This window comes from Stenella coeruleoalba (assembly GCF_951394435.1).
Source record: "Stenella coeruleoalba genome assembly, chromosome: 18".
Lineage (NCBI taxonomy): Eukaryota > Metazoa > Chordata > Mammalia > Artiodactyla > Delphinidae > Stenella > Stenella coeruleoalba.
In genome coordinates this window covers 68,007,670-68,032,861 of record NC_137164.1, presented here as the reverse complement: position 1 = coordinate 68,032,861, position 25,192 = coordinate 68,007,670, and the positions used below count along the sequence as shown (strand labels likewise).

Sequence of the window (25,192 nt, the reverse complement as noted above, 5' to 3'; positions counted from 1 at the left end):
TATTGTATTAGTTTTAGGTGTAAAACATAATGATTTGATATATGTACATATTGTGAAATGATCACCACAGTAAGTCTAGCTAACATCCATCACCACCCATAGTTACAGAATTTTTTGTCTTCTGATGAGAACTTTTAAGATCTACCCTCTTAGCATCTTTCATATGCACAATACAGTGTTATTAACTATATAGTCACCATGCTGTACATTACATCCCCAGGACTCATTATTTATCGTGTTACTGGAAGTTTGTACCTTTTGACCGTTTTCACCCATTTCACACTGCTCCCCCATCTGTTCTCTGTATCTATGAGTTCAGTTTTGTGGGTTTTTTTTTTTTTTTTCCGGTACGCGGGCCTCTCACTGCTGTGGCCTCTCCCTCCCGTTGCAGAGCACAGGCTCCGGACGTGCAGGCTCAGTGGCCATGGCCCCCGCTCTGCGGCATGTGGGATCTTCCCGGACCGGGGCACGAACCCACGTCCCCTGCATCGGCAGGTGGACTCTCAACCACTGCACCACCAGGGAAGCCCTTTTTTTTTTTTTTTTAAGATTCCACATATATGTTAGATCATACAGTATTTGTCTTTCTCTGTTTAACTTATCTCACTTAGCATAATGCCCTCAGGGTCTACCCATGTTGTCACAAATGGCAAGGTTTCCTTCTTTTTATGGCTGAGTACTATTCCATTGTGTGTGTGTGTGTGTGTGTACATATTTTCTTTATTCATCTGTCTATAGACACATTGTTTTTGTGTCTTGCCTGTTGTAAATAATGCTGCAACGAACATGGGGGTCCAGATATCTTTTTTTAAAAAATTTATTTAATTTTTTGTTTTTGGCTACGTTGGGTCTTCGTTGCTGCACGCGGGCTTTCTCTAGTTGTGGCGAGCGGGGGCTACTCTTTATTGCGGTGCACGGGCTTCTCATTGCAGTGGCTTCTCTTGTTGTGGAGCACGGGCTCTAGGTGCACGGGCTTCAGTAGTTGTGGCATGTGAGCTCAGTAGTTGGGGCTCGTGGACTCTAGAGCACAGGCTCAGTAGTTGTGGCGCACGGGCTTCGTTGCTCCGCGGCATGTGGCATCTTCCCAGACCAGGGCTCAAACCCGTGTCCCCTGCATTGGCAGGCAGATTCTTAACCACTGCTCCACCAGGGAAGCCCCAGATATCTTTTCGAAGTAGTGATTTCATTTCCTTAGGGTAAATACCCAGAAGTGGAATTGCTGGATCATAAGGTAGTTCCGTATTAAAATGCTAATGTGTCTTATCTACTCTCTATTAAATTTCCTTCAGTGCAGTAAAGCAGGACCCTTGATACTAATGAACATTCAGGTGTATATATTTTCATTTGGACTTTGAGATACCCTAAGAAATACATCTTTATTTTCTGCTGTCTCGTCAGTGTGGATGTACAAAAAGCCAAGGGCAAACACGTGTCATGGTAGCAGTGAGTCCTCGCCCCAGCTACTCGGGTCGCCTACATGTTTGTAAGTGTGCAGCTGAGAATCAAAACTTTTTTGTGGTAGAAGTTCAGTCCGGTACTTATTGGATACAAATAATAATAAACACTGTTTATTGTTTAAACTTACGTTTAAAGTGACCTGGTCTTTGTTCTTTTTGGATCTGAACATAAATTCAAAGAAAGGTCTAGCATTCATTGCTCATAAAATTGAAGTTTAAGAGAAGGGTTTTTACAGAAGAACAGATTTAATATGTTTTATAAGGGAACAAAAAAATTGAGTGCTCTGAAACTAATGATTTAACTAGTTAGAAAACTCTTTCAGAGGATACATTTCTTTTTGATAACCTCATTAGCTTTCTTTATAGATGCAGTGTCTTTATTATAAAGCTCTGGACAATTTTTAACTGCCTGAGTTTATTAACAAGCAATTCTGTGCTAACCTCTGGAATCCTAGCATTTTTAGAGAGTGGGAAAAAAAATCTCATGTAACATTTCTGTCAGCCTCTTTTCTTTTTTCTTTTTTTTGGTGCTTACATAGAATATCTCCAAGCAAGATCTTTTAGAACAGAATCTTTTTTTAAATAAGAAAATATCCTTATAAAGAAAGGATAATTATTCTTTAAAAAAATAAAGAAAGAAAAACACTAAGTCAGATGAAGTTGATGGTGCACTGGTTATTTTTTCTGAATGCCCGAAACAAAAAGTATTATTCTAATGATAAGACATCCTATCAACATTTCGCTCTCTGTTAAAGCCTAGTACGTATTTTGGATTGGAAACAGGTAATCTCTTTGCGTGATAAACTTGATAGAATAGCCAGAAACAATTTCTTTTATAAACTAATACCTTAAAATATTGTTTCATGGGAGTTCGGACGAAGAAGAGAAGTTTCATTAGTCTCATTTATAGTGGGACGGAGAGAATCTTTTCAAGAGGGGAAGGAATTTGCTACAAACCTAGAATAACCATTTTAAATTCTAAACTATTATGAAACACAAGGTCTCAAATCTCTGTTCTAAGTTCTTAAACTTTGTTGTGTTGCTCTCCTTACCATAGTTCAGGCAGCTAAAACAGGATAACTCTTGATTCTTGGGGTCTCATTTCCTCCTGTTTTCCACTGTGATTCAAGACATGTTTTTCTTTGACTTAGAATTACACAGCTTAAAAGAAATTTGGGCAATCGTGTAACTCACATAGTCTAGGACACTTGTTTTTAGATTTGGGGTCGTTGCCATCTGAATTGTGACATCAGTATTCATGTGTGTTCTCTTTTCTCTCTTTCATGTTTCGTGGTTCGTACATTGCTCGATTCTCCCAAAACGGTCTTGTATTTTAGGACTGCAGTGTCTGACTTCTCTCATTCTGCGGGTGGAAGCACTGCTTGGTTGGCTCCCACTTTTGGAACGAGAATCTGATGCTCATTGTGTCGCTCTGGCAGAGGGAGTTGGGGCCACCTGTCAGGGTGGAGTGATTCCCACACACACACACACCACGCCGTGCCAGTTTTAAGGCAGCAGAGATGCCAGGCATCGAGTGGTGAAGAGGGTAGCTCCTACAATGTGATGCTTTTTTCTGAAAGAAGAGCCTCCCACTTGAAAGCAGTGCCAAATCCGAGGCGCAGTGCTTCATTAAATTGATCACATCTGTTGGCACTTGTGGGTGTTGGCACTGACAAGTGTCTTTCTGTTAGTGCATGTGGGTGTTTTATTCCCGCCCCCCCCCCCCCCGCTCCTTCCCCCACCCCCATCCCCACTGCCTATTAGCCTTTGCCTCCCTTTACCTAAGTGATTGGATTATCTCAGGTAACAGAGACATATACCGAAACAAAGAAAACACTTTCTAAACCAGTCTTTATTAAGTTCTGGATTATAAAGTGTTGATGTTTGCGGATGCTGCACAATTATCCTAGTTGTGTTCTTAAGTGATGAGAGATGTTGCATGGTGTAAGAATAGCTTTTTAGGGTTTTTAAAAAAATTTCCTCTCCTGGGTCATTGGTGCTTAAAATTTAGCAGACTGGATGGAGATGAGATGGAGAACTCTGTCAGAACCTGAGATGCTTACACAGAGCTATGCACCAGTTAGAATTCCCTGTTTGGGAAAGACTTTTTTGAATAAAAGTAATTCATAAATGCAACTGCACTGGAGGCGATATCTGCCTCAGGATATTTATTTTTACTGTTTTTAACAGTTAATTCTAAATTTAAAACTAAAATAATCAGTTTCTCTTATGCATTTTTAATATTACTTATGTAATTTTTAAAAAATAATTTATTTTAGGGAATGCCCTGGCGGTCCAGTGGTTAGGACTCCACACACTCACTGCCGAGGTCTCGGGTTCAATCCCTGGTCAGGGAACTAAGTTCCCACAAGCTGCACGGGGTGGCCAAAAAAATTAAAGTAAAATAAATAAATTTTAAAAATAATAATTTATTTTGAAAAAGAGTCTCTTACATGATGAAGATTCTTCCCTTGTGAGGGGGTTCAAAGACTAAATTAAAAGTGAAAAGACTTGACTTCTGGCTGTATTTGTTCACATTAACAAATTAATAACTTTTTGGTATTAAATACCATCTCATAATTGCCTTCAAAATATAGTAAGGCTTCTAATAGACATGGAAATAAATGAAACCATTGACTCAACAAATATTTACTGAGTGCCAACTGTATGCAAGGTAGCCTCCTGTTATCTGTTTCAGTTGCCTTATTAAAATGCTCAAAGTTGGAAATAAAAGAGTAGCTTGCATTAGTTATTAAGTAAAAACATACAAAAACACAAGTCCAAATTTATCTAGATTAGCTGTATATATTGGCAATTATTAGCGTTAGTCACCTTGACAAATTAATACTCAAAGAAAATCTTAAATTGGGGAATTACATGGGTAAAGCTGTGCTAGAGGAGGTTTTATTACCAGAAGGCCGCTAGGCTGGGCTGTCCCCAAACTCAGGGCCACTTTCCCAGTTGATTAATTTTTATGAGGCCTTTCTTGATTGCCCCCAGTACTAGAAACACTTTATCAATGCTGTGTAGGTTGGCCTTGGTTTATCATGCACCTATATACAACACATTTGTAAAGAGGACCCCTTTGATTTATACGAAATAGTTTAAAACTACAGTTAGCTCTTGAGCAACATGGGTGTGAACTGCACGGGTGCACTTGTAGGCGGATTTTTTTCAATACGCACTTCAGTCCTGCAGGACTGGAAGTTGGTTGAATCCGCGGATGTGGAACCTCGGATACCGAGGAACGTGGGGCGCTGTCTGTGAAGTTATACCGAGGTGTCAGGCCCTGAATCTCCAGTTCGAGTCAACTGTATTAGTTTTACCCAGCTTTCTAGTTTGGATGGTGGGAAAACTGAAGTGTGTATGCATGCTTAGTCTTATGACTCCTGATAACATATCAACTGCTAGTCTGGTAGGGATTGGGGGAGAAATAATTGGATTTAAATAGGCAACGAATTTCGTATTTTCCGAGTTTTTCAAAGGCAGACTTGGAACACAAACACAGCTGTGCAGATCATTTCTTATATGAGCTGGGTCTCAGCACATGGTGTAAATAGTGCTGTGCAATAGGAAATACAGTGTGAGCCATTCAGGTCATAACAAAATTTCTACTGGCCACATTACAAAAAGAAACAGGTTAGATGAATTTTACCTATACATTTTTAGCCTGATATATCAAAAATATTATAATTTCAGCATGTAATCAGTGTACAAATGATGAAATGTTTAACATTCTTTTTTTCATACGGAGTCTTCAAACTCAGGTGTGTGTTTGACCCTTCCAACACATCTCAATAGGTAAGAGGTACATTTCAGGTGCTCAGTGACTGGCATGCCTCCTCTTGGACAGTGGTGGTCTAGAATTTGGTTTTCTGAATGTGAAGCCATCACTGGGTTTACAACTGGTCCCTGAAATTGCCACTGTTGAGAAGTGACACTCATATTTAATAAACACTGAAACTGAAGAAACTTCTTCAGCAAAGACTCATCTTCATCTTTCGCACGTTTCCACGCTGGACATGTTTGAACAAAATCAGAAGTATAAGAGAAAAGTAAAGATTAGGGCTGTCCCAGAAGAGCTGTGATAAAGATTTGAGAGTTGGAGGGAGTCTGAGTCCCTTACAGAAATTTGGGATTTGAGAAGTGTGGTGAAATTATGGGGTGAGATTAGGGAGAAGGCTATCAGTGAACCTGAAGCTTGTGGGTTTTTTTATGTTATTTTTCTGTATTCCGTGAAATCTCTGATTTAGCCAACTGAGGAAAAATCCATTTTAAATTCCAGACAAGTGGAACGTGAGCCCATCACTTCCACAGCCCTGTAGTAATTTAACTTTGCATTAATGCAGTGCTTTCAAGAGCGGTCCTTTGGGTGTTTTAATGGAGGAACTGGGAATTCTTTTCCTATCCAAAACCACTGGTCCGTGGGGGGGAAATTAATCCCTGTTACAGTCAAGTAAAACACAAGCTAATTCAGTTTTTCTAGGAGGAAATAGAAAATAATCAAGGGCCTTGCTTTTAATGTTAAGAACAGGGAACATTACATTGGGAAATCATATTTTGTTTCCTTAAGAGGTATAAACACAGATTGTGGGAGTAGAAGCTTAAAAAATCAAATCCAGGTAAAGGGGCAAGGAAGGGAGAAGTCCATTTGGCTTTTTTTTTTTGGCCATACTGCGCAGCTTGCAGGATCTTAGTTCCCCGACCAGGGATCGAACCCATACCCCCTGCAGTGGAAGCGCAGAGTCCCAACCACTGGACCACCAGGGAAGTCCCTCCATTTGGTTTCTAGTGAACTGCTGAACCTAATGCTTGGTGGGCATGAAAACAAATGGCTGAGGTCAGCCTACAACACCATCTCCCATGCAGGGTGGTGTGGAGCCGGTAGGGGCATAGGAGCTAGGGTTGGGGTGTCTTTTACCCTGTAGAGGAGACTCCGTGGTAATTAATGGGTTCGTTTAAGGGTTCTATTTGCATATAACCTGCTGATAACGAGAAAATCCTGGAAGTGGTTAGACGCAGACTCAGGATGACGTGTTACCAGAGGAGGGGCTAAGTGAACACACGTATGCCAGGATGGAGAGGACAAGCCTTACGCTGTCACCCTCCGTCCATCACTGTCGTATGTCAGAAGGCATGGGCGTACCCGTGCTCTGCTGTGGTGTATCGTGAGTGTCATTACCTTTGCTTTGCCAGCTGGACCCTGTGCTCACCTGCTAAAACATGTGAGGCCTTTCTTTAAATCATATCCTAAAAGGAATTAACTAATAGCTTTAGGGTTATTTTGGCCTTTTTTGTTTGTTTTTAAAGCCTTGGTGTCTGTGAGCACTTGTCTGCTAATGATTGCTACAAATGCCCAAAGAAAATAATAAATTCCTGGGACTTCCCTGGCAGTCCAGGGGTTAAAACTCCACGCTTCCAATGCAGGGAGTGCGGGTTCGATCCCTGGTCGGGGAGCTAAGATCCCACATGCCAAGCGGCAGGGCCAAAAATAATAATAAATTCCAATAAATATGTAAACACCCCAGCGCAGTCATGTCTAATGTAACAAGGCTCTGTTGTTGTGGCTCGTAACTGTGATCTCTTGGTATTACATATAAAACGTAATTAATTTCTACAAGTGAAATTATCCATAGTTTGCTTGATGGAACTAAATATTCCGATATACAGTGGTTTGCGATAAAGAGAACTTGGCTCCCAGGCACTGTGCCACCTGGGCTATTGGAGAGGCACTGCTCTAGGGCAGCAGGAGGTGGGGGAAGGCTGGCGTGGGCTCGCTCTAAGAAAGCGTGTTACACGACCCAACGTTAAAACCGAAATGGGCTGTCATGGAAACTGTCATGGAAAGTGACACCCATCACTGACGTTCCTGAAGTCAAGGCCCCGTGGCCCCCGGCTGGAAACGTCTCGGAAGGGATTCCGGCCTTCCCGTCACTGCAAGGGAGATGATAGGCACAACCTCCCAGAGCGCTCCAGCTGTTCCTACACTGTGGTTCTGTGATTCGTCAGTTCCTTGCCCCTTCCGGTAGATAATCAGGTGCTGCGGATTCTGGAGCTTGGAGGAGTTGCTCCAAAGAGCCAGGCCTGGTGCCCGGGATGCACCGGTGAGCAAGCTTCCCATCTAGGGTGAAGCTTCTTGACCTTTAGCATCAGAATCACCTGGGGGGCTGGTTCAAAGGCTCACAGCTGGGCTCCACCCTGGAGTTTCTGAGTCCGAGGTTCTGGGTGGGGCCTGAGAGTCTGCCTTTCTTACAGGATCTCAGGGTAGGTCCATGGACCACACGCTGTGAGTGGCACAGGTTTAGTGCAATGGTCTCAACTGGGCGTGATCCCCTCCCACCCCCAGGACATCGGGCAAAGTCTGACATGTTTGCTCGTCACCACTGAGGGCTGGAAGTGCTACTGGCATCTCATGGGTAGAAACAAGGGAGGCTCTAAACGTCCTACGATGCAGAGAATTGGCCCACCCAAATGTCAGCAGTGCCAAGGGTGAGAAGCCCCATCTGGGGAAAATACAGAAAAATCAAGCATTTGCAATAAAGTGTGAGAAGAATGTAGGGATTGATTGTGCTGAGGGCAGTTTAGGTGCTATGCTGGGCCTAACTTAATCTAGGGGGTCAGTTAGGGGCACCGGCGTGTGTGAGACAGACCCTGCTCTTGGGCAGTCAGGTGTGCCCACAGTAGGACCACGTGCTGTTGTTCTAACTGTGAATAAAGCCCAGTGAATTGGGAAGGGAGGCTGCCCAAGAGAGTGGGAGTGGGTCGCACAGCCTAAGTGACCTTTGGCAGCTGAATAAGATGGCAGGATTCTGCCGGGAACGTTCTAGCCTAAGAGAGTGGAATGTGCAAAGCCCAGTGAGCAGGTTGACCCGTGTGCCTGGAATATAGACCGAGGGAACCCGGAGAGAGGCTGTGTCGCCCAGCAGCAAGGCCTTAAATGCCATTCTCAGCACTGGGACCCCTTTATCACGTCAGCGGCAGGAAGGATTGGAAAGGCTTACAGCAAGAGTGTTCGTTGTGTTTTATGGGACAGTGGATTCCAAATCAGTGAGGCTTTCTTGTTTGTTGATCATTTGGCCTGGTGAAAAGCCTTCTGGTGCCTCAACTATACAGCCAAATAAGACTTTTCTGTATTCTATTAGTTCTGCCTGTTTGTACATTAAATTTGGAAATTTGACATACGGAGGGTCCCAAGAAAAGCTGAAAGGGTTAGAAAATGTTGGCCTTTGTGTCCTTTTGCTAGACTTCCGAATCTCTCCAGCCATCATAGCCTGTTTGTGGCTAGGACACTTTCCCCGCCAGCCTACTGGGCCCTTAGCAGCAGGGGGTTCAGTCCTGTTCACAGTTTGTTGAGAGTCCGGGGGCTCGGCTGGTTGCAGACCCTCGATATGTTGAGAGGAGTCTCCACCCACACGTAGAAAGTTCAAGGCTAGCAGCACTTCCCAACCCAGACCCCACAGCTGTTTCAGGACAGGGAGCCCAGGACTTTCATCCTGGGGTTTTGCTGATGATTCTTACATATTCACTTCACTCAGGATCTGCATCACACACACACACCCCTTAATTGTTGGTTTCTTGCTCAAGCAGTTTAATGAGAACCAAGGTGCATCTTTTCACTGAATAACAAGCTTGGCACATTTTGGTGACAAGGTGACAGATCAGCCACCCCCTTGCATCAAAGCCCCATTGAAAGACCTTCTCCCTCAAACCTGGGGTGATTTTGCTGATTAATGTGCAACAAACACTGAATGCTTTCTGGGGTCCTGGCACTATACCAAGTGATTTTTTTTAATGTGTAGTTTTTAGTATGGTTTTTAATACATGCACATAGTTAAGAAAATTTAGACAGTATGAAACATTACCCGGTGAAAGTAAGACTTCCTCCCTCTCCTACCTGAATTTTTCTTCTTAAAACTGTTCAGAAACTACCGTAGTTAGTTTCACCTGTGTTCTCCAGAGATATGTTTTGCATTTACAAGCATAGTTATGTAACTTTTAACACAAGTGGCCAGGTACTTCTATATTTTTTTTTCTCTTTCAAGTAGGGGATACATAGGTAATGTTGCCCCCATTTTATTGATGAAGTCACTGAGATGGTTAGTAAAAGTAACTCGCTCAAGGCTACTTGGTAAACGGCAGAGCTGGAATTTAGACCAGGAGTTCCGGTTTTAAGCAGAGGTGACCCAAGATTGATGGGCACCTCCTCCAAGCAGGTTCACTTTGCCCTACCTCAAACTTAGGTGTGTTTTAAATTTTTATTTTTTAAATTAAGTTTTTAAATTGAAGTATAGTTGATTTACAATGTTGTGTTGATTTCTGCTGTACAGCAAAGTGATTCAGTTATACATATATGTACATTCTTTTTTTAATATTTTCCATTATGGTTTATCACAGGACATTGAATAGTTCCCTGTGCTATAGAGTAGGACCTTGTTGTTTATCCATCCTATATATAAAAGCTTACATCTGCTCACCCCAGCCTCCCCCTCCATCCCTCCCCCAACCTCCTCTCCCTTGGCAACCACCAGTCTGTTCTCTATGTCCATGATTCTGTTTCTGTTTCATAGATAGGTTCATTTGTGTCATATTTTAAATTCCATATATAGGTGATAACATATGGTGTTTGTCTTTCTTTTTTTGTTTTTTTGTAAATTTATTTATTTCTGGCTACGTTGGGTCTTCGTTGCTGCACGCGGGCTTTTCTCTAGTTGCGGCGAGTGGGGGCTACTCTTCATTGCGGTGTTCGAGCTTCTCACTGCGGCAGCTTCTCTTGTTGTGGAGCATGGGCTCTAGGCACGTGGGCTTCAGTAGTTGTGGCACGTGGGCTCAGTAGTTGTGGCTCAGGGCTCTAGAGCACAGGCTCAGGAGTTGTGGCGCACGGGCTTAGTTGCTCCACGGCATGTGGGATCTTCCCAGACCAGGGCTCGAACATGTGTCCCCTGCATTGGCAGGCAGATTCTTAACCACTGCGCCACCAGGGAAGTCCCATGTCTTTCTCTTTCTGACTTACTTCACTTAGTATGATAATCTCTAGGTCCATCCATGTTGCTGCAAATGGCATTATTTCCTTCTTTTTTATGGCTGAGTAATATTGTGTATATTACTCAATATACTGTATATATTGTGTATACACATTGTGTATATATACCACATCTTCTTTATCCATTCATCTGTCAATGGACATTTAGCTTGTTTCCATGTCTTGGCTGTTGTGAATAGTGCTGCTGTGAACATAGGGGTGCTAAACTTAGGTCTTTTTTAAATGTTTGTTCACCATCTACCTCAATGAGGAGGTGAGGGTGTCACAGAGGAACAGAGAGGAGCATCACATGTGCCCTTTCTTCTCCTCCTGAGCAGTTCAGCTCTGGCCCCCAACTTGCGTCCACCAGCCACCCGCCAGTGGATAGCAGACCCACCCTCCTCAGAAGGCCATTTAGGGACCATCAGTTATGACTGGAGCTCAGCCCCACCCAAGCTGCTTACTACAGCGGTCACATTTCTGGTGATGCTTTGACTTCCTGTTGTTGCTTGAGTGTCCATGCATGTGGCCTCACTGGTCCTGCATCCTGCATCCTACAGAGCTATTCCACGATGGTAGCAGAGCAGACGTTCCTAAGCCACCAGGTGTTTAGAGAGCCCAGACTCCACCCGGAAGGGGTAGCCGCTCTCAGAGCAGTGCTGGACTCCAACCCTGGGAGTTGTCGAGATTCTTAGAGCAGATTGGGGATTCCCGTCGCCCCCTGTTGTAACAGCAGCAGTGACTGCTGGGTCCTGTGCAACCAGATGCAGTGCATACACCCCCAGTGAGAGTTCTTGGCACGCCCTCTCAGAATGGCCTGTTAGGTGACTGGCCAGGTAGGAAGAAGGAACTTGCCCCCTGGGGACTCTGCCTTGAGATGTCTTTGTGGCCAGGGCTGCATTACAGTGCCTCCCAAAGGCTCTGGGCACCTGCTGGGGTCCCCTTGAGAAGGAGATGTGTGTGCCATGTAGAGGGTGCTGTCTAACCAGAAGTGTGGGTCTAACACACTCACCCACAGAGAAATGCTGTCCGAAGACCAAACTGTTTTTAAATTGTGGCTATTGAAGGTGCATGCTTAGAATTTTAGTTCCAGGTGTTAACAAGACTGAGCTATATCGCATGACTTCTGTATTTGTCATTTCTCCTGATTGGCAGCTAACAAGGAGGGGACGCAGTCCACGTTCTGGGTGTTGCTAAGTATCCTTCTGGGAGCAGTGGCCATGCTGTGCAAAGAGCAAGGGATCACTGTGCTGGTAAGACCTGAGGTACCATCGGGGCCTGTCTCCCTACACCCCCTTTCCCTCCCGTAAGGACATTTTGGGCTGCCCTGCCCCAGTGACCTCCTCTACTGCACCCCGTTACCGGCCTTCAGTCCTACACCGTTCTGGACCAATTAATTACCTGTGCTGTCATGCCCCTGGCGGTTTGCGTGGGAATTGACTGTCTCAGTTGCCTCTCATCAGAACTGGTGGACACAGAGTGGGGACAGTTCCTGAAGACTAGTGATTAGCCCTCTTGGAGAGGTCCTAGGGAAAAGAGAAACAAGACTGCTGTGGCTTTTCTGGGGTGCTCTCATGTCGGCAGTCCTAAATACAGCAGTGTTCTAAATACAGCAGTGTTCTGACCCCACCTCTGCTCCAAACGTGCATTGATGTGCGTTACGTTATACCCAGCTTCACCTGAAACATCAGAGAGGAGAGGAGAGGGCTCTGAAGAGTCCAGGCATGCACCTCCTATGTCCGATCTAAGTTGAAGCCCCAAAAAGAGAGAGGCATTGAAAGGCACTCCCCTTTTTCTCCATTCTAGCCAGTTTTCCCACCTTACATTATTACAGGGAAGCTGAGACATTAGGGATGTGCGCGGACGTAGAGAAATGGAAAACAGAGATGGGGGGGGGGGTGTGGCTCGTATCGGAAGCTGTGGGAAAGAAAGAGCGGTCTGAGCTCTTTGGGGTTTGACACCAGCCGAGGCTGGTTTTATTGGGCTTGGTCTGTAGGATTAAGGTTAGCCAGCTAGGAAACGGCATAGAATTACTGTGCAAAGATACTTGAACTTCATGAGTTATTTTTTAAAAGTTTGCTCTAAACCAGTGTTTCTCAACCTTGGCAGCACTGGTATTTGGGGATGAATCACTCTTTCTTTGGGGTGTGTCCCGTGTATCATAGGATATGTTCCTGGTCTCTACCCACTAGATGCCAGAAGGACACCCACCCTCAGTTGTGACAACCTAAAATGTCTCCAGACATTGCCAGACACCCCCTGGCGGGAGGGGGAGGACAAAATCAACCTGCGAGAAACACCGCTGTAAACCCATGCTTGTCTCAAAGTGTGGGTTTTGAGGACCAGTAGCAACTGCACCGTCTGGGAGGGTGTTAGAAACTTATGATCTCAGACCCCACCCCAGGCCTGCTGAGTCAGAATCTCCCCTTAACAAGGCTCCCAGGGCTTCGCTGATGGCACAGTGGTTGAGAGTCCGCCTGCCAGTGCAGGAGACACGGGTTCGTGCCCCGGTCAGGGAAGATCCCACATGCCGCGGAGCGGCTGGACCCGTGAGCCATGGCCGCTGGGCCTGCACGTCCGGAGCCTGTGCTCCGCAACGGGAGAGACCACAGCAGTGAGAGGCCCGCGTACCGCAAAAAAAAAAAAAACAAGGCCCCCAGGTGACTCCTACGTCCATCAGTGTTTGAGAAGCACTACAAAATTAGGTTGAATTTACATGAATAAAGATACGGTGAAATTGAGCAGGTTTCAAAAAAATCTGACTAGAATGTGGACACTTCAGTGATGAATTTCCACGGGAAGGAGGAGGGAGTGCCAAACTCGTGTTCGGCTCAGTCCTCGTGACGACATGACCCCGTCATCCCTGGGTGACTGTCCTATAGCTCCCAGGCAGGAAAACAAATGGTATAAGAAGACAGCACAGCTCAACAGGGAGCTTCTGCCTTCTAGAAAATGGTTCAGACCCAGGCAGAAATGGCCCTCTGTGACCCACTAAAATCATTCATCTAATGGGTGCATAAAATCAGGATTCTGTGAAGTGATTAACCCAGCACTGGCCTGTGTATTGGATAATTAATGGCTCCCAGCATTTATGGGAGGGGGTTAAGTAGGGAAGCCACCCTTGCTCTGAAAACCACAAATTACCACTGGCTTCTGATGATTTAGGATCTTCTTTGCCACGAAGCCCCATACTAAAAAGAGCCCCGTCATTGAGGGGCAGCTTGAACCGTCTACGCAGTGTCTGTTCTGACCGCTTTACCTGCTTCCGGCAGGGAGTTCAGCCACATGACGTTGCTTGCAGTGGCCCCATTTGTAGGAAGTCCACTGCAGGGTAGAGAGTAGAGTCCAAGGCCAGATGAGCCTTCAGCCTGTGACCGTAGGTGTCATAGCTTCAAGAGCAGCCATCACCTGCTAGAAAGGAGCTATCGTGGTGCTACTGGAAGCTGTTAGCAGCAATGGAGCTGCAGTATCACACTCCCAAGGGCCAGTGGCTCCACGTAATTGGAGTTATTTGTCATCCCCCTAAAAGTTGTGGGCAGCGGTGGCTGTCCTCCACACAGGCGGGTCAGGCTGGCCGAGGCTTTGCCGTCTTCAGGGTGTGGTCTCCAGTGTCACTCTGAATAGCTCCATCATCTCTGCCACAGCTGGACAGGAAACCGAGGGGGGCGGGGCACCCCAGCCTATGTCCAAACCTCCAAGATGGCACGTTATCACTTCTGCCCACATCCCATAGGCTGGAACTCAGTCACGTGACCATGCTTTCCTGCAGGGCTGGCTGTGTGCCCGGCAGGAAGGGAGATCTAGCGGACAGCCAGGAGTGTGAACCTGAGAGGTCTCCGGAGCCCCACCGGAGACTCTACGTTCTGCTCCCTCTCTTCCGTGGCATTTGCCCAAATCAGGCAGCACCTGGGGTTCCTGAAGTGTAATTACTTACTTGGCTGGATTTTCAAGGTTGATGACTGCCTTTATCTTCTTAGGCGTGACCACTGCACAGGTGCTGGCTCTTACAACTAAGGGACTTGAATAGTAAAGAAAAAAATGGAAGCGGGGGGCCTCTGCAGAGCTTCTCCTGGGAACCCCAAAGGTCTAGCTCTCCTGCATCTTATAGTACTCTTATATGCAGACTAACAGGGATTTACTAGATAATAAATTTGATATAATACATGAGCTCATTTCATAGGAACAGTAAGATTTTTCGGTTTTGTTTTTAGAGCTAAAGAGGTCATCTGTGATGATCTAATCCAGGACATTTCTTGTCTAGATTCAGCAATAAAATTGTGACGGATAATTGTTATCTAATCAGAGTTAGGCTGCCCCATCGCTGATTCCTTGCTTTGCTCTCTTAGGGTCTGAATGCCGTCTTTGACATCTTGGTGATAGGCAAATTAAATGTTCTGGAACTGGTCCGGAAGGTACTACATAAGGACCGATCATTAGAGGTGAGTATCTGCTTTTGTCTCCAGCCCAGATGCGGAAAATGACAAGTACCAGCGGATTTAAAATGCCATTTTCAAAGTATTTCTTGCGACTTTGAATTCTAAAATAGCCAGCCCTTTAAAGCACGGTGTCAGTGCGGTTCAGCCAGAACTGCTGCACCTTTGTACCTGGCATGGCCACACTTTTATCTGAAAACTCTGAGATGTCAGGGGCCTTGCGGTGTCCTTTCAGAACACTGGCGTGCTCAGGACTGAGGGCCTCCTCTTCAGAATGAGTCTCCTGGCCTTGGGGGGAACAGGGGTGCTCTACGTGCGCTGGAAGATCATGGGCACCGGCCCTCCAGCCTTCACCGAAGTCGACAACCCTGCCTCCTTCGCCAGTAGCATGCTGGTCAGGGTGAGTCCTGAGTCTGCCCTCCGATGGGTCCTCTTCTTTGCCCACCAGATTCCCAGCTCTCCCCTCCCTCCCTCCCCTGCACCCACAGAAGCTCCCATAAGCAGAACACTTCCACGTGTGTTTCCTCTCACCAAGGATGTTCTAGGATGAAACCAGGTTTTTATTAGGGCATTGAGAAGGTATAAACCCTTTGTATTTCCTTTCTAAACAAAATTAAAGAGGAGTGGTTTAGAAAACGTCAGGTTTCTTGCCAGCCTCCTTAAATTGTCCCCTAACCCCATCACTTTGGTTATAAAGGAAACTGACATGGCGGGGTTAAGATAAAATATAACCAGATTGGCAGTATCTTTTTTTTTTGGCCACACCTCGCAGCATGTGGGATCTTAGTTCCTGGACCAGGGATCAAACCCGTGCCCCCTGCAATGGAAGCATGTAGTCCTGACCACCCCCTGTGGTCTCTTTAAAAGTCTATGGTGTCCAGACTTTCTTGTAAAGGTTTGCTTTTTCTGAAGGCAAGGGTATCTTAGCTGTGCCTTCAGAGACAGAAATCAAGGACCGTAGGACCCTATACTTAGGTTGTCCAGCACATGGGTGACCCCTGGGCCTCAGATTTCCTGGGTCACAGACTTTGGGCATCAGTGAGTAATCAGGACATAGTGTCACCAGAAATATAACAAATGTATAACAGAGTCTGGTGGCTTTGCTGTATTTTTATCTATTAAAAATCTCAATGCATTTAGTAAACTGCAAACTATAGCCCGTGCCCAAGTAGAACGTGGCAACATCTTATTTTATACAACTGCTCTCCTTGAGCAGAAACATATGGATGCCTTCAAAGTGAAGCTAGGATATATTTTTTTTCCAAGTTCAGTATCAAATAAATGTTTGTTTTTCTTTTGACTGACAGGCCATAAACTATAATTACTACTATTCCTTGAATGCCTGGTTGCTGCTGTGCCCCTGGTGGCTGTGTTTTGATTGGTCAATGGGCTGCATCCCCCTCATTAAGTCAGTCGGGGACTGGAGGGTAATTGCTCTAGCAGCACTCTGGTTCTGCCTAATTGGCCTGATATGCCAAGCCCTGTGCTCTGAAGACAGCCACAAGAGACGGTAAGAGGCCAAGCTGAATTTTAACTTCTACACGGGGTGGAGTCAGAGCATTTTGCTAAATCCAGCACTGATCATTTTAACGATTTTGTGGAAGTAATATCTAAGGACCTTTATTTCAAATACATGTTTATGGCCAGGATGAGTTCTATCCATTTGGAATCCATGGCTGGCTTCAACTAGTGGGGAGTGAACTTGGAGGGGGGGAGTTGCAGATGACTGCTTTATCTGTCCCTCCCTCTTTCCCCGTGAAGCAGCATTTTGAGATCCTTTTCGCTGTAGGTGGTAAAGAGTAATTTATGGTCAGAACTGAGAGTGTAATTGATGTGTGTTGTGCCCATTATTTCACAATTCTGCTTCAGAAAACCCTAGTGGATGCTACAGTGATTCCTTCTCTTGTTATTTGGTACAAAATAAATTGCCACCCCAAAGAGCCTGTTCTTTCTCACACCCCAGAAAAGGGAAAAAAAGGTTATTGAGAAAATAATTGGGGGAAAAACAAATGTGTTTTATGAGAAAGAAAGCTATTTAAGAAGATTTCCTTTAAGCATAAGTGTTGATGGAATTAGATTAGTAATTTCTCAAAATAAATTCAGTTTTAAGTTTACCCGTGGCTTAAATTGGTACGTAATTCTAAAGGGCGACAAGCCATAGTCCCAATCCACTATACACGTGCAATAGGATTTTTCTAGTACTACAGGCACAGGGTCTGGGAAGGAGCCACCGCATTTGACCTGGCTTCTTTTTTTTGTTTGTTTTTTAATTTTACTGAAGTATAGTTGAGTTACAATGTTATGTTAATTTCTGCTGTACAGCCAAGTGATTCAGTTATACATATATATTCTTTTTCATATTCTTTGCCATTATGGTTATGGAATATCGTTCCCTGTGCTGTACAGTAGGACCTTGTTGTTTGACCTTGCTTCTTAATTCATCCTCTTACATCTGTGGGAGATTGGGAATGATTGCCTACTTCCAGAAGTATTCCACTGCTCTTGGCTTTCTTTTTACTTGACTGAAATTGATGCCATAGCGCCCGAAAATGATATTAGTTTATTTCAGATTTCATGAAGTTTAAACCAGTTAAGTAGCATTACTTCTGTTAAGTTTGGCAGGGATGGGGGACTAAATTGGTCTAATTGGGACCAATATCCATTGAGCTATTCAGCGCCTACACAGTTTAAGGTATAGTCAGGGGCAGGTGCATTCATAGGCCTCGCAAAGTAATCGTTCTAACTTTATTCATGTGAATTTTGTGACATGTAAGTTTTATCCTTATGCTTGACGCTAAGTGCCTTAGTAAGATTTTTATATCTTATCCTAATGCTGCCTGGTTAGACCCTCTCTACTGATGCCATTTCTCAGTTGCTGGCATGAAAAAAAAGGGGGGCGGGCCTTTATCGTGAATTTAATGTTAAGGAGGACATGTTTCTGGAACAGTCTAAAAGTAACCATTTTAATTCTCATCTTCCAGGATCCTCACGCTGGGCCTGGGACTTCTCATCATTCCATTTCTTCCTGCGAGTAACCTGTTCTTCCGGGTGGGCTTCGTGGTGGCAGAGAGGGTCCTGTACCTCCCCAGCGCTGGGTACTGCATGCTGCTGACTTTCGGATTTGGAGTTCTCAGTAAACATACTAAGAAAAAGGTATTGGCCCAGAGCGGTGGTGCCGTTCCTGACCAAGACGACGGGTGGATTTTACTAATGACATTTCCCATGTCCCTCTCTTCTTAAGAAACTGATTGCTGCTTTCGTCCTGGGAATTTTATTCATAAACACGCTGAGATGCGTGATTCGCAGCGGCGAGTGGCGGAATGAGGAACAGCTTTTCAGAAGCGCCCTGTCTGTGTGTCCTCTCAACGCCAAGGTATGTTGGCTGCCATGTTTTAAGTTCGACAGCGGAGTAAGGAGAATGTTTACCTTCACACGGAATCCGGCATATGACCTTGATCATATACTTGGGGTTTTTCTTTTTTTTTTTCTTTTAAATGATTTTGACAAAATTTATTAAAATGGCACTTAGCCAAAATAATACAAAAGAAATGATTGAAACCAGACAATGTCAGTGAAACAGCGGATTACCTAAACAAGTTTTTACTCATCTTCCAGTTGGTCCAAATCATGGATTAAAGTGGTGGCAGGGAAGGTAACTCCACATATCTAGTCTGGGGTCTGGGGAGGCCCACGGTCGAACCATGTAGAGCACACTTTTCAAAACACGTGCTCCGGCCTCCTGAAATCTGTAACTGGAAGATGATAATCCCTGTGAGTGGACAGCAGTTCAGTTCAGGAAGTTTAAAGGACCCTGTGGGGTGTTCAGCAGCACACAGTTCTATCAAACCTGTGGCTTCTCTACTTGGGATTCTTTTTGCCAGATTAGGTAAAAATAAATATACAGACTTTAAAATTGGCAGTGTTTTTGTTGACACAGTCTGGTACGAGTATGTTTCACTTGTATCCTTGATGAATTTCTTCACTTACCCAGCTGTGCCTCTTTGGGCAAAGGGGCGGGGGGGGGGTATTGGTGGGGGAGGGACACGGGACAACAGTGCCTATCTCCTGGGTTTGTTGTGAGGCTTTAATGAAATGTGGCCTCTGAAGTGCCCTGACATGGTACTTAGAACATAGTGGGTGATCCAGAAATGTTTGCTTTCATAGGCTCCTTTTAGTTTTGGTTGTCCCATTAAATGAAAAGAAGGGAATGATACTTGCTCAAAATGGGAGGCCAAGGGCTTCCCTGGTGGTGCAGTGGTTGGGAGTCCGCCTGCCGATGCAGGGGACACGGGTTTGTGGCCCGGTCCGGGAAGATCCCACATGCTGTGGAGCGGCTGGGCCCGTGAGCCATGGCCGCTGAGCCTGCATGTCCGGAGCCTGTGCTCCGCAACGGGAGAGGCCACAACAGTGAGAGGCCCACGTACCGCAAAAAAAAAAAAAAAAAAAAAAAAAAAAAGGGAGGCAAAGGAGTTAGGTTAGAAGAATTCTCTGTTAGTATAGATCATTATTATTATTAAATAACGGTCCCGTTCTCCTTTGGTGTCATCAGAGTTGGAGCTTCCTAGGATGCTTAATTGTGATGGGGGAGTGGGGGGAGGATAAAAACTCCATGGAGCTCTGTCTCATTTCCACATTCTATATTTAAGAGAAAACGGTGATTTCAGGCAAAATTATATGAAGAATTCTAATGAATAGTTGATGTCTTATTGTGACCGTGGAGTGAGGGATACTATAAAAGGTGCTGACTCCTTGTTTGTCTTTTCCTTGGATTAAAAAAAACCTTGTTTGTGTTTTATAGTTAGAGGCTGAGATAAGAGTGAATTATTTCAAGCTTTTATTGTTAATTTGATTTGCTGACCTAGCCATTTATTTTATGCTATTAAAAATAAATTGCCTGTGATTTAATTTCATAATGTTAATAGATTTGCTTTATTTTTACTTTTCTGTTTGAATGGCAGTAATTACCCCTTCTATTTATATAGTTCTTCTGCAGAAGGAACTCAGATTTCTTTGTAGAGGCTCTATCATTAATCTCCATTATTCTCCCTCGAAGGTTGTCAGAGAGGTTATTTTCTTTAATTTTCCAAATGAAAGAAACTGAGGCATGGAAAGATGGAGCTGACTTTATCTAAGTTAGTAACTTAGGTGGTAGATAGAGGCCTGGTATAGTGCTGTGCCCAGGTTACCCTAGTAAATGAGGGAGTATGGGACATATGTGATGTTTGAGCCTATACGTCTGCCTTATGATTTCATATGTTAAGGCTAGAAAACACAGGGGGTGTGCAGATGGTCATGCACATGGTCTGTGTGTGTGGTTTTCTCTTTTAAATTTACGACATACATACAAGACCTCATCTTCAGAATGGACCCAGTAGTGATAAGCCTTTCCAAGAACATTTTTCAGTGATGCCATTCAGTATGAGCAAGATAGGTTTCTTTTTTTTTCTTTTTACTTCCCACTATAAACTGAAGTATAATAAAGTTCTCTTTACTTCCCTTTTTGGGAGTGGGGGAGCTAGGTTGATTTCAGGGAAGAGATCTCATTTAGAAAGACACTGGTTTCATTCAACTCTATTGCAGGAGATACATTTTTCTGCACTCATTTCCACCTTACATTCACTGACTATTAAGTAAGCATTTGGCACCTGGCTGTCAATTAGGCCCAGATTTACAAATGAGACTCAGTGCTGTGCCTGGTCTGCATTTGAATTACCCACAGTTCCTTGCATATGGTAGGAACTCGGTATTAGTGACTGAATTGAGACAATAGAAATTAAATTCCTACTATGGATGAGACACCAAGTATCTGATTGTATTTGCAGCCATTCTTAGTTTTCAAGGCTTGAAAGTGTGTGACACTTTGTGTCAAACCTGGGATACAATTCTAAATTCTTTTAACAACGAAAGGGATCATATACCACAATGAGGTATTTCCTTAAGGATGAGCCAGGATGGGTTATAGGATTTTTATGTGTTTAAAACATTTTTAAGTTTAACATGAAGTTTTAACAGGAAATTTGAAAGAAACTGGTTTTAGCATTGCTGTTGAATGTACCTCCTTCCCTATGGATGCTTTCACCTCGTTTGCATTTACATATCCTTGGGTTGCAACGGTGGGTTTTCTCTGTGGCTTCTGTGCTGGTTCGTTGCCTCAGCGTATGAATCACAAAGGCAGGAGGGAAAGTTCAAGGATAAATAGGCTTTTTCAATCCTTTACATTTCCGGGGGAACAAAAATCACTCATTCTTTAAACTCTAGTTCAGGTAAACTGTTTCGTAGAGGTTTGCTTTGGTTTTTCACAATGGGTTATCTAGGCAGCTGTTTTCTATTCAAATACTTCCCTCCATGTCACGCATAGGATAAGGCTGGCCTGTTTACCAGTCTTAATTATGGACAGGGCTGTCCAGTTTTTAACTAGTTCCATTGAATTCACTGCAGTCTGATTTTGCAAAGCAACCCTCTGCCCTCCCCTGATCTCCTGGTCCGTGGCGTCGGGTCTAACAGAACAGCGGCTCTACTGCAGAGGGCAGTTCAGCTCTTTGTCTGAGCTTTTTATTGAGAAAACAGAATTTCCCCGTAACAAAGGAAAGCAGCAGGAGCTCAGGGGCGGAAGACGCAGGAGCTGTGTTGAAGTCTGCATAGAAGCTGTGTTTGTATTCTGGGGACTGCAGGCACATACGTCCTCACTCACAGGTTGGAGTCTCCAGATTCGGTCCCTTTGTGTGTGGGGCGTGAGGGAGTGGGTAAACACTTCCAGACTGGGGCTGGGGGAGGCTCAAAATCAATCCACTTCGAGCCCACTTTTCAAAACCCGCCATCAAGCCATAGCATTAACTAGTCTCCTGCAAGCTATAGCATAAAGATGGTAACACCTACAGATGGACAATAATTTGGTTTAGGAAGTTTAAATTATACGGGGTGTGCTGCGCAATATTATACATTTCTATCGCCTGTGATTTCCCCGTTTGTGATTCCTTTTGTCCGATGAGGTAAAAATAGATGTATAGAGTTTAAAATTGGCAGTTAAAAAACAAATCTCGGGCTTCCCTGGTGGCGCAGTGGATAAGAATCCGCCTGCCAATGCAGGGGACACGGGTTTGAGCCCTGGTCCGGGAAGATCCCACATGCCGCGGAGCAGCTAAGCCCGTGTGCCACAACTCCTGAGCCTGCGCTCTAGAGCCTGCGAGCCACAACTACTGAGCCTGTGCTCTAGAGCCTGCGAGCCACAACTGCTGAACCCACGTGCCACAACTACTGAAGCCGGTGCATCTAGAGCCCGTGCTCTGCAATAAGAGAAGCCACCTCACTGCAACGAAGAGTAACCCCTGCTCACTGCAACTAGAGAAAGCCCGGGTGCAGCAACAAGGACCCAACACAGCCAAAAATAAATAAATAAACTTATTAAAAAAAAAAATCTCTGTTACGTATGTGCTTAAAGAATGTCACAGTGCTCTATACCCTTCCAGAAATATCAGTATTTTTGAAGACGTGCTATCACTGTAGGTTAAGATTGATAAGGCAGGATGTGATTATTCTTTTAAAAGGGGTTTTGAATGTTCAGATATAATGCTACTTGATTGTGCTCAAACCATTATTGTAATTCACCATGTATCAGTCTGCTAGGGCTGCCATAAGAAAATACAATGGACTGGGTGGCTTAAACAACAGAATTTTATTTTCTCCCAGTTCTGGAGGCCGGAAGTCCAGGATCAAGGCATCAGAAGAGCTGGTTTCTCCTGAGGCCTCTCTCCTTGGCTTGCAGATGGCCACCTTCTTGCTGTGTCCTCACACAGCCTTTCATCTGTGTGCAGGCATCTCTGGTGTTCTCTGTGTGTCCAAATTTCCTTCTCTTATAAGGCCATCAGTCAGATTGGATTAAGGCCCCGAAGAGCCTCATTTCAACTTAATGACCTCTTTAAAGACCCCCATCTTTCAATACAGTCACATTCTGGGGTGCTGGGGTCTAGGACTTCAACATATGAATTTTGGGGTCACAGTGCAGCCCTTAACACCCAAAAGTAACATTATTTTACCTTAAAAAATAATACATGGGGTAAATGAGTGGGTCTAGAAATTGTCTTGAGCAGCCCGGCCCCATTTTCACCCAGCACCGTAATAAATGGGTGTGATATAGTGAGAAGAAACACAGGCTTTGGAGCCTGGGTTCAACTCTAGTACCACAACCTAGGGCAAGACACTTAATGGTGCCAAAGCAGTCCCTCAGTACGTGCCAGCCACACTGTTAGTTATTATTAGTCACGCTGCACACACCCAGTTGAATGACTTTTCTGTAGCATCATCTCCTCTGAGATTGCTGTTGGCCTTTACGTTGTAAGCCTCCAAGAGGAGCGTTTGATGATCGGTAAATACTTCTGGTAATAGTCCTCATGGGTCCGTTTAGTTCTGCTGCCCTGGGCTCTTTGCTTCTTCAGTGTTCCTCAGGTGCCTCCACTTCTTCACCACCACCCAGCTCCGTCCGCCATCCTCGTTCTTGGGGCTGCAGCTACAGGCTCTCCCTGGACCCCCAGCATTGGCTTTCTCCTGACTCATGTGAGTTTCCCAGTGTGACTTATTTTACATAAACCTAAATCTGATTCTGACCCTCTGCCACCCTCCTACCCCTGGCTTTTGTTATGGGTTGAATTGCCCCCCCTCCCGCCCCCAAGATGTGTTCAAATCCTAAGCCCTGTTTATTTAGGAGGGGGGTCCTTGCAGATGTCATTCAGATGTAAGTTAAGATGAGGTTATACTGGAATAGGGTGGACCCTTAATCCACTATGACTGGTGTCCTTATAAGAGAGAGCAGAGACATGGACACATGGCGGGGAGAGGGCCACGTGAAGACAGAGGCAGAGATTCGAGCGCTGCAGCCACAGAGCAAGGTACACCAGGGCTGGCCGGCCACGGTCGGAAGATGAGAGAAGCGTGGGCGTTTTCCTCAGAGCCTCCAGTGGGAACCAGCCTTGCTGCTGCTAATTTCGGCCTCCAGAACTCCGGCGGAATACATTTCTGTTGTCTTTAAGCCCCCAGCTTGTGGTCCTTTGTTACCGCAGCCCTAGGAAACTCAGGCACTTAACAGACCCCGCACTGGCCTCCCACTTCTCTTGGGGCAAAGACTAAACGGTACCCAACGCCTCTCGGGGTTCCCTGTGTAGCCTGGTCACCCCTGCTGTCTGCACTCAGCGACGCCAGGCTGCCTGTAGCTGCTCAGCCAAATGTAGCAGGCTTCCTCTAGGCCAGGGACCCTGCCCCTTGCTGCTCCACCTGGGACACTTGCTCCACTGCAGCCCCTTTACCGGATGACCCCCGTTCAGGTCTCTGCTGGAAGGCCCTCTATAGGACAGCCTTCCTGACACTCAACCAGGTGCCGTCCTCAGACTCACCTTCCTCCAGAGCCCCGGCCCCTTCGAGTGACACATTTACTAATGAGGGCATTTGACTCCCATCCAGGGCTCAGGAGGCAGGGGTCTGAATGGTTTGCCCACCATTGTATCTGTAGCTGCCGACATGGTGCCTGGGGTGCACTCATTACCTAAAGGAATAAGGGAGGGAGGATTTGATTAGTGTAAAGTGGAATGCTAGTATTGCTACAGAAGAAAGGTGTCATACAAGAAAGTGCTGTATTTGTTTAAAGTACAGAATCGTCACTGTTTCCTCACATGCATGTGTGGTTGGACTTTGCAGCTCAGCCCTAGTGGGTGCAGGTGTGTGAGAAGGAGGGGGCGTCAGGGTTTCACAGTAAAACCAGCCCAGCTTCCTAACTTCCCAGTTTTCTCTGTTGAGTTCTTTAGCCAGTATTCCACTGTCACACTTTAGTGTTACCATCTGCTTGTCACCTCCCTTTCCTCGAATCTTTTCTTGCAGGGCAGGGTACTAAAGCACCAGCAAGCTCGGCCCAGCCTCTGTAGGGGTTTAGCTAAAGTTCTGGTAGGGGCTTGTTTTTTAATACCATTATCTTTTGCTTTCGTTTAGAAGGTATGGTAGGCATCCCAGCTCTGAACAAAGAAGTCTGGCAGCTGATGGCCAATTTTCTCTGTCTTTTCAGGTTCACTACAATGTGGGCAAAAACCTGGCTGATAAAGGCAATCAGACAGCTGCCATTAGATATTACCGGGAAGCTGTGAGGTACTGCAAGCATCCTGTCTCACAGAAGAAATGCTGTCTTTACAGTACACATGTCTTATTTTAACTTTCTAGCGTTAAAAACCTGTCCCCACGAGGACCCCAACTTTAAGATAAATTTGCCAATTCCTGAGAGTTTAGGGAAGACTACAGGCTTGGTT

At 45.1% G+C, this 25,192-nt stretch overlaps 1 protein-coding gene across 2 annotated transcripts in view; it reads left to right on the top strand.

The window, feature by feature from the left end:
* Positions 1-25,192, top strand: part of TMTC4 (transmembrane O-mannosyltransferase targeting cadherins 4) — a 61,771-nt gene that overhangs the window by 21,885 nt on the left and 14,694 nt on the right. For both annotated transcript variants that reach the window (XM_079902777.1, XM_079902776.1), the window contains exons 6-12: positions 11,632-11,729; positions 14,823-14,915; positions 15,145-15,309; positions 16,217-16,419; positions 17,891-18,062; positions 18,151-18,282; positions 24,955-25,034. In XM_079902777.1, coding sequence (XP_079758903.1) covers positions 11,632-11,729; positions 14,823-14,915; positions 15,145-15,309; positions 16,217-16,419; positions 17,891-18,062; positions 18,151-18,282; positions 24,955-25,034 — 943 coding nt within the window. The remainder of the gene's footprint in view (positions 1-11,631; positions 11,730-14,822; positions 14,916-15,144; positions 15,310-16,216; positions 16,420-17,890; positions 18,063-18,150; positions 18,283-24,954; positions 25,035-25,192) is intronic.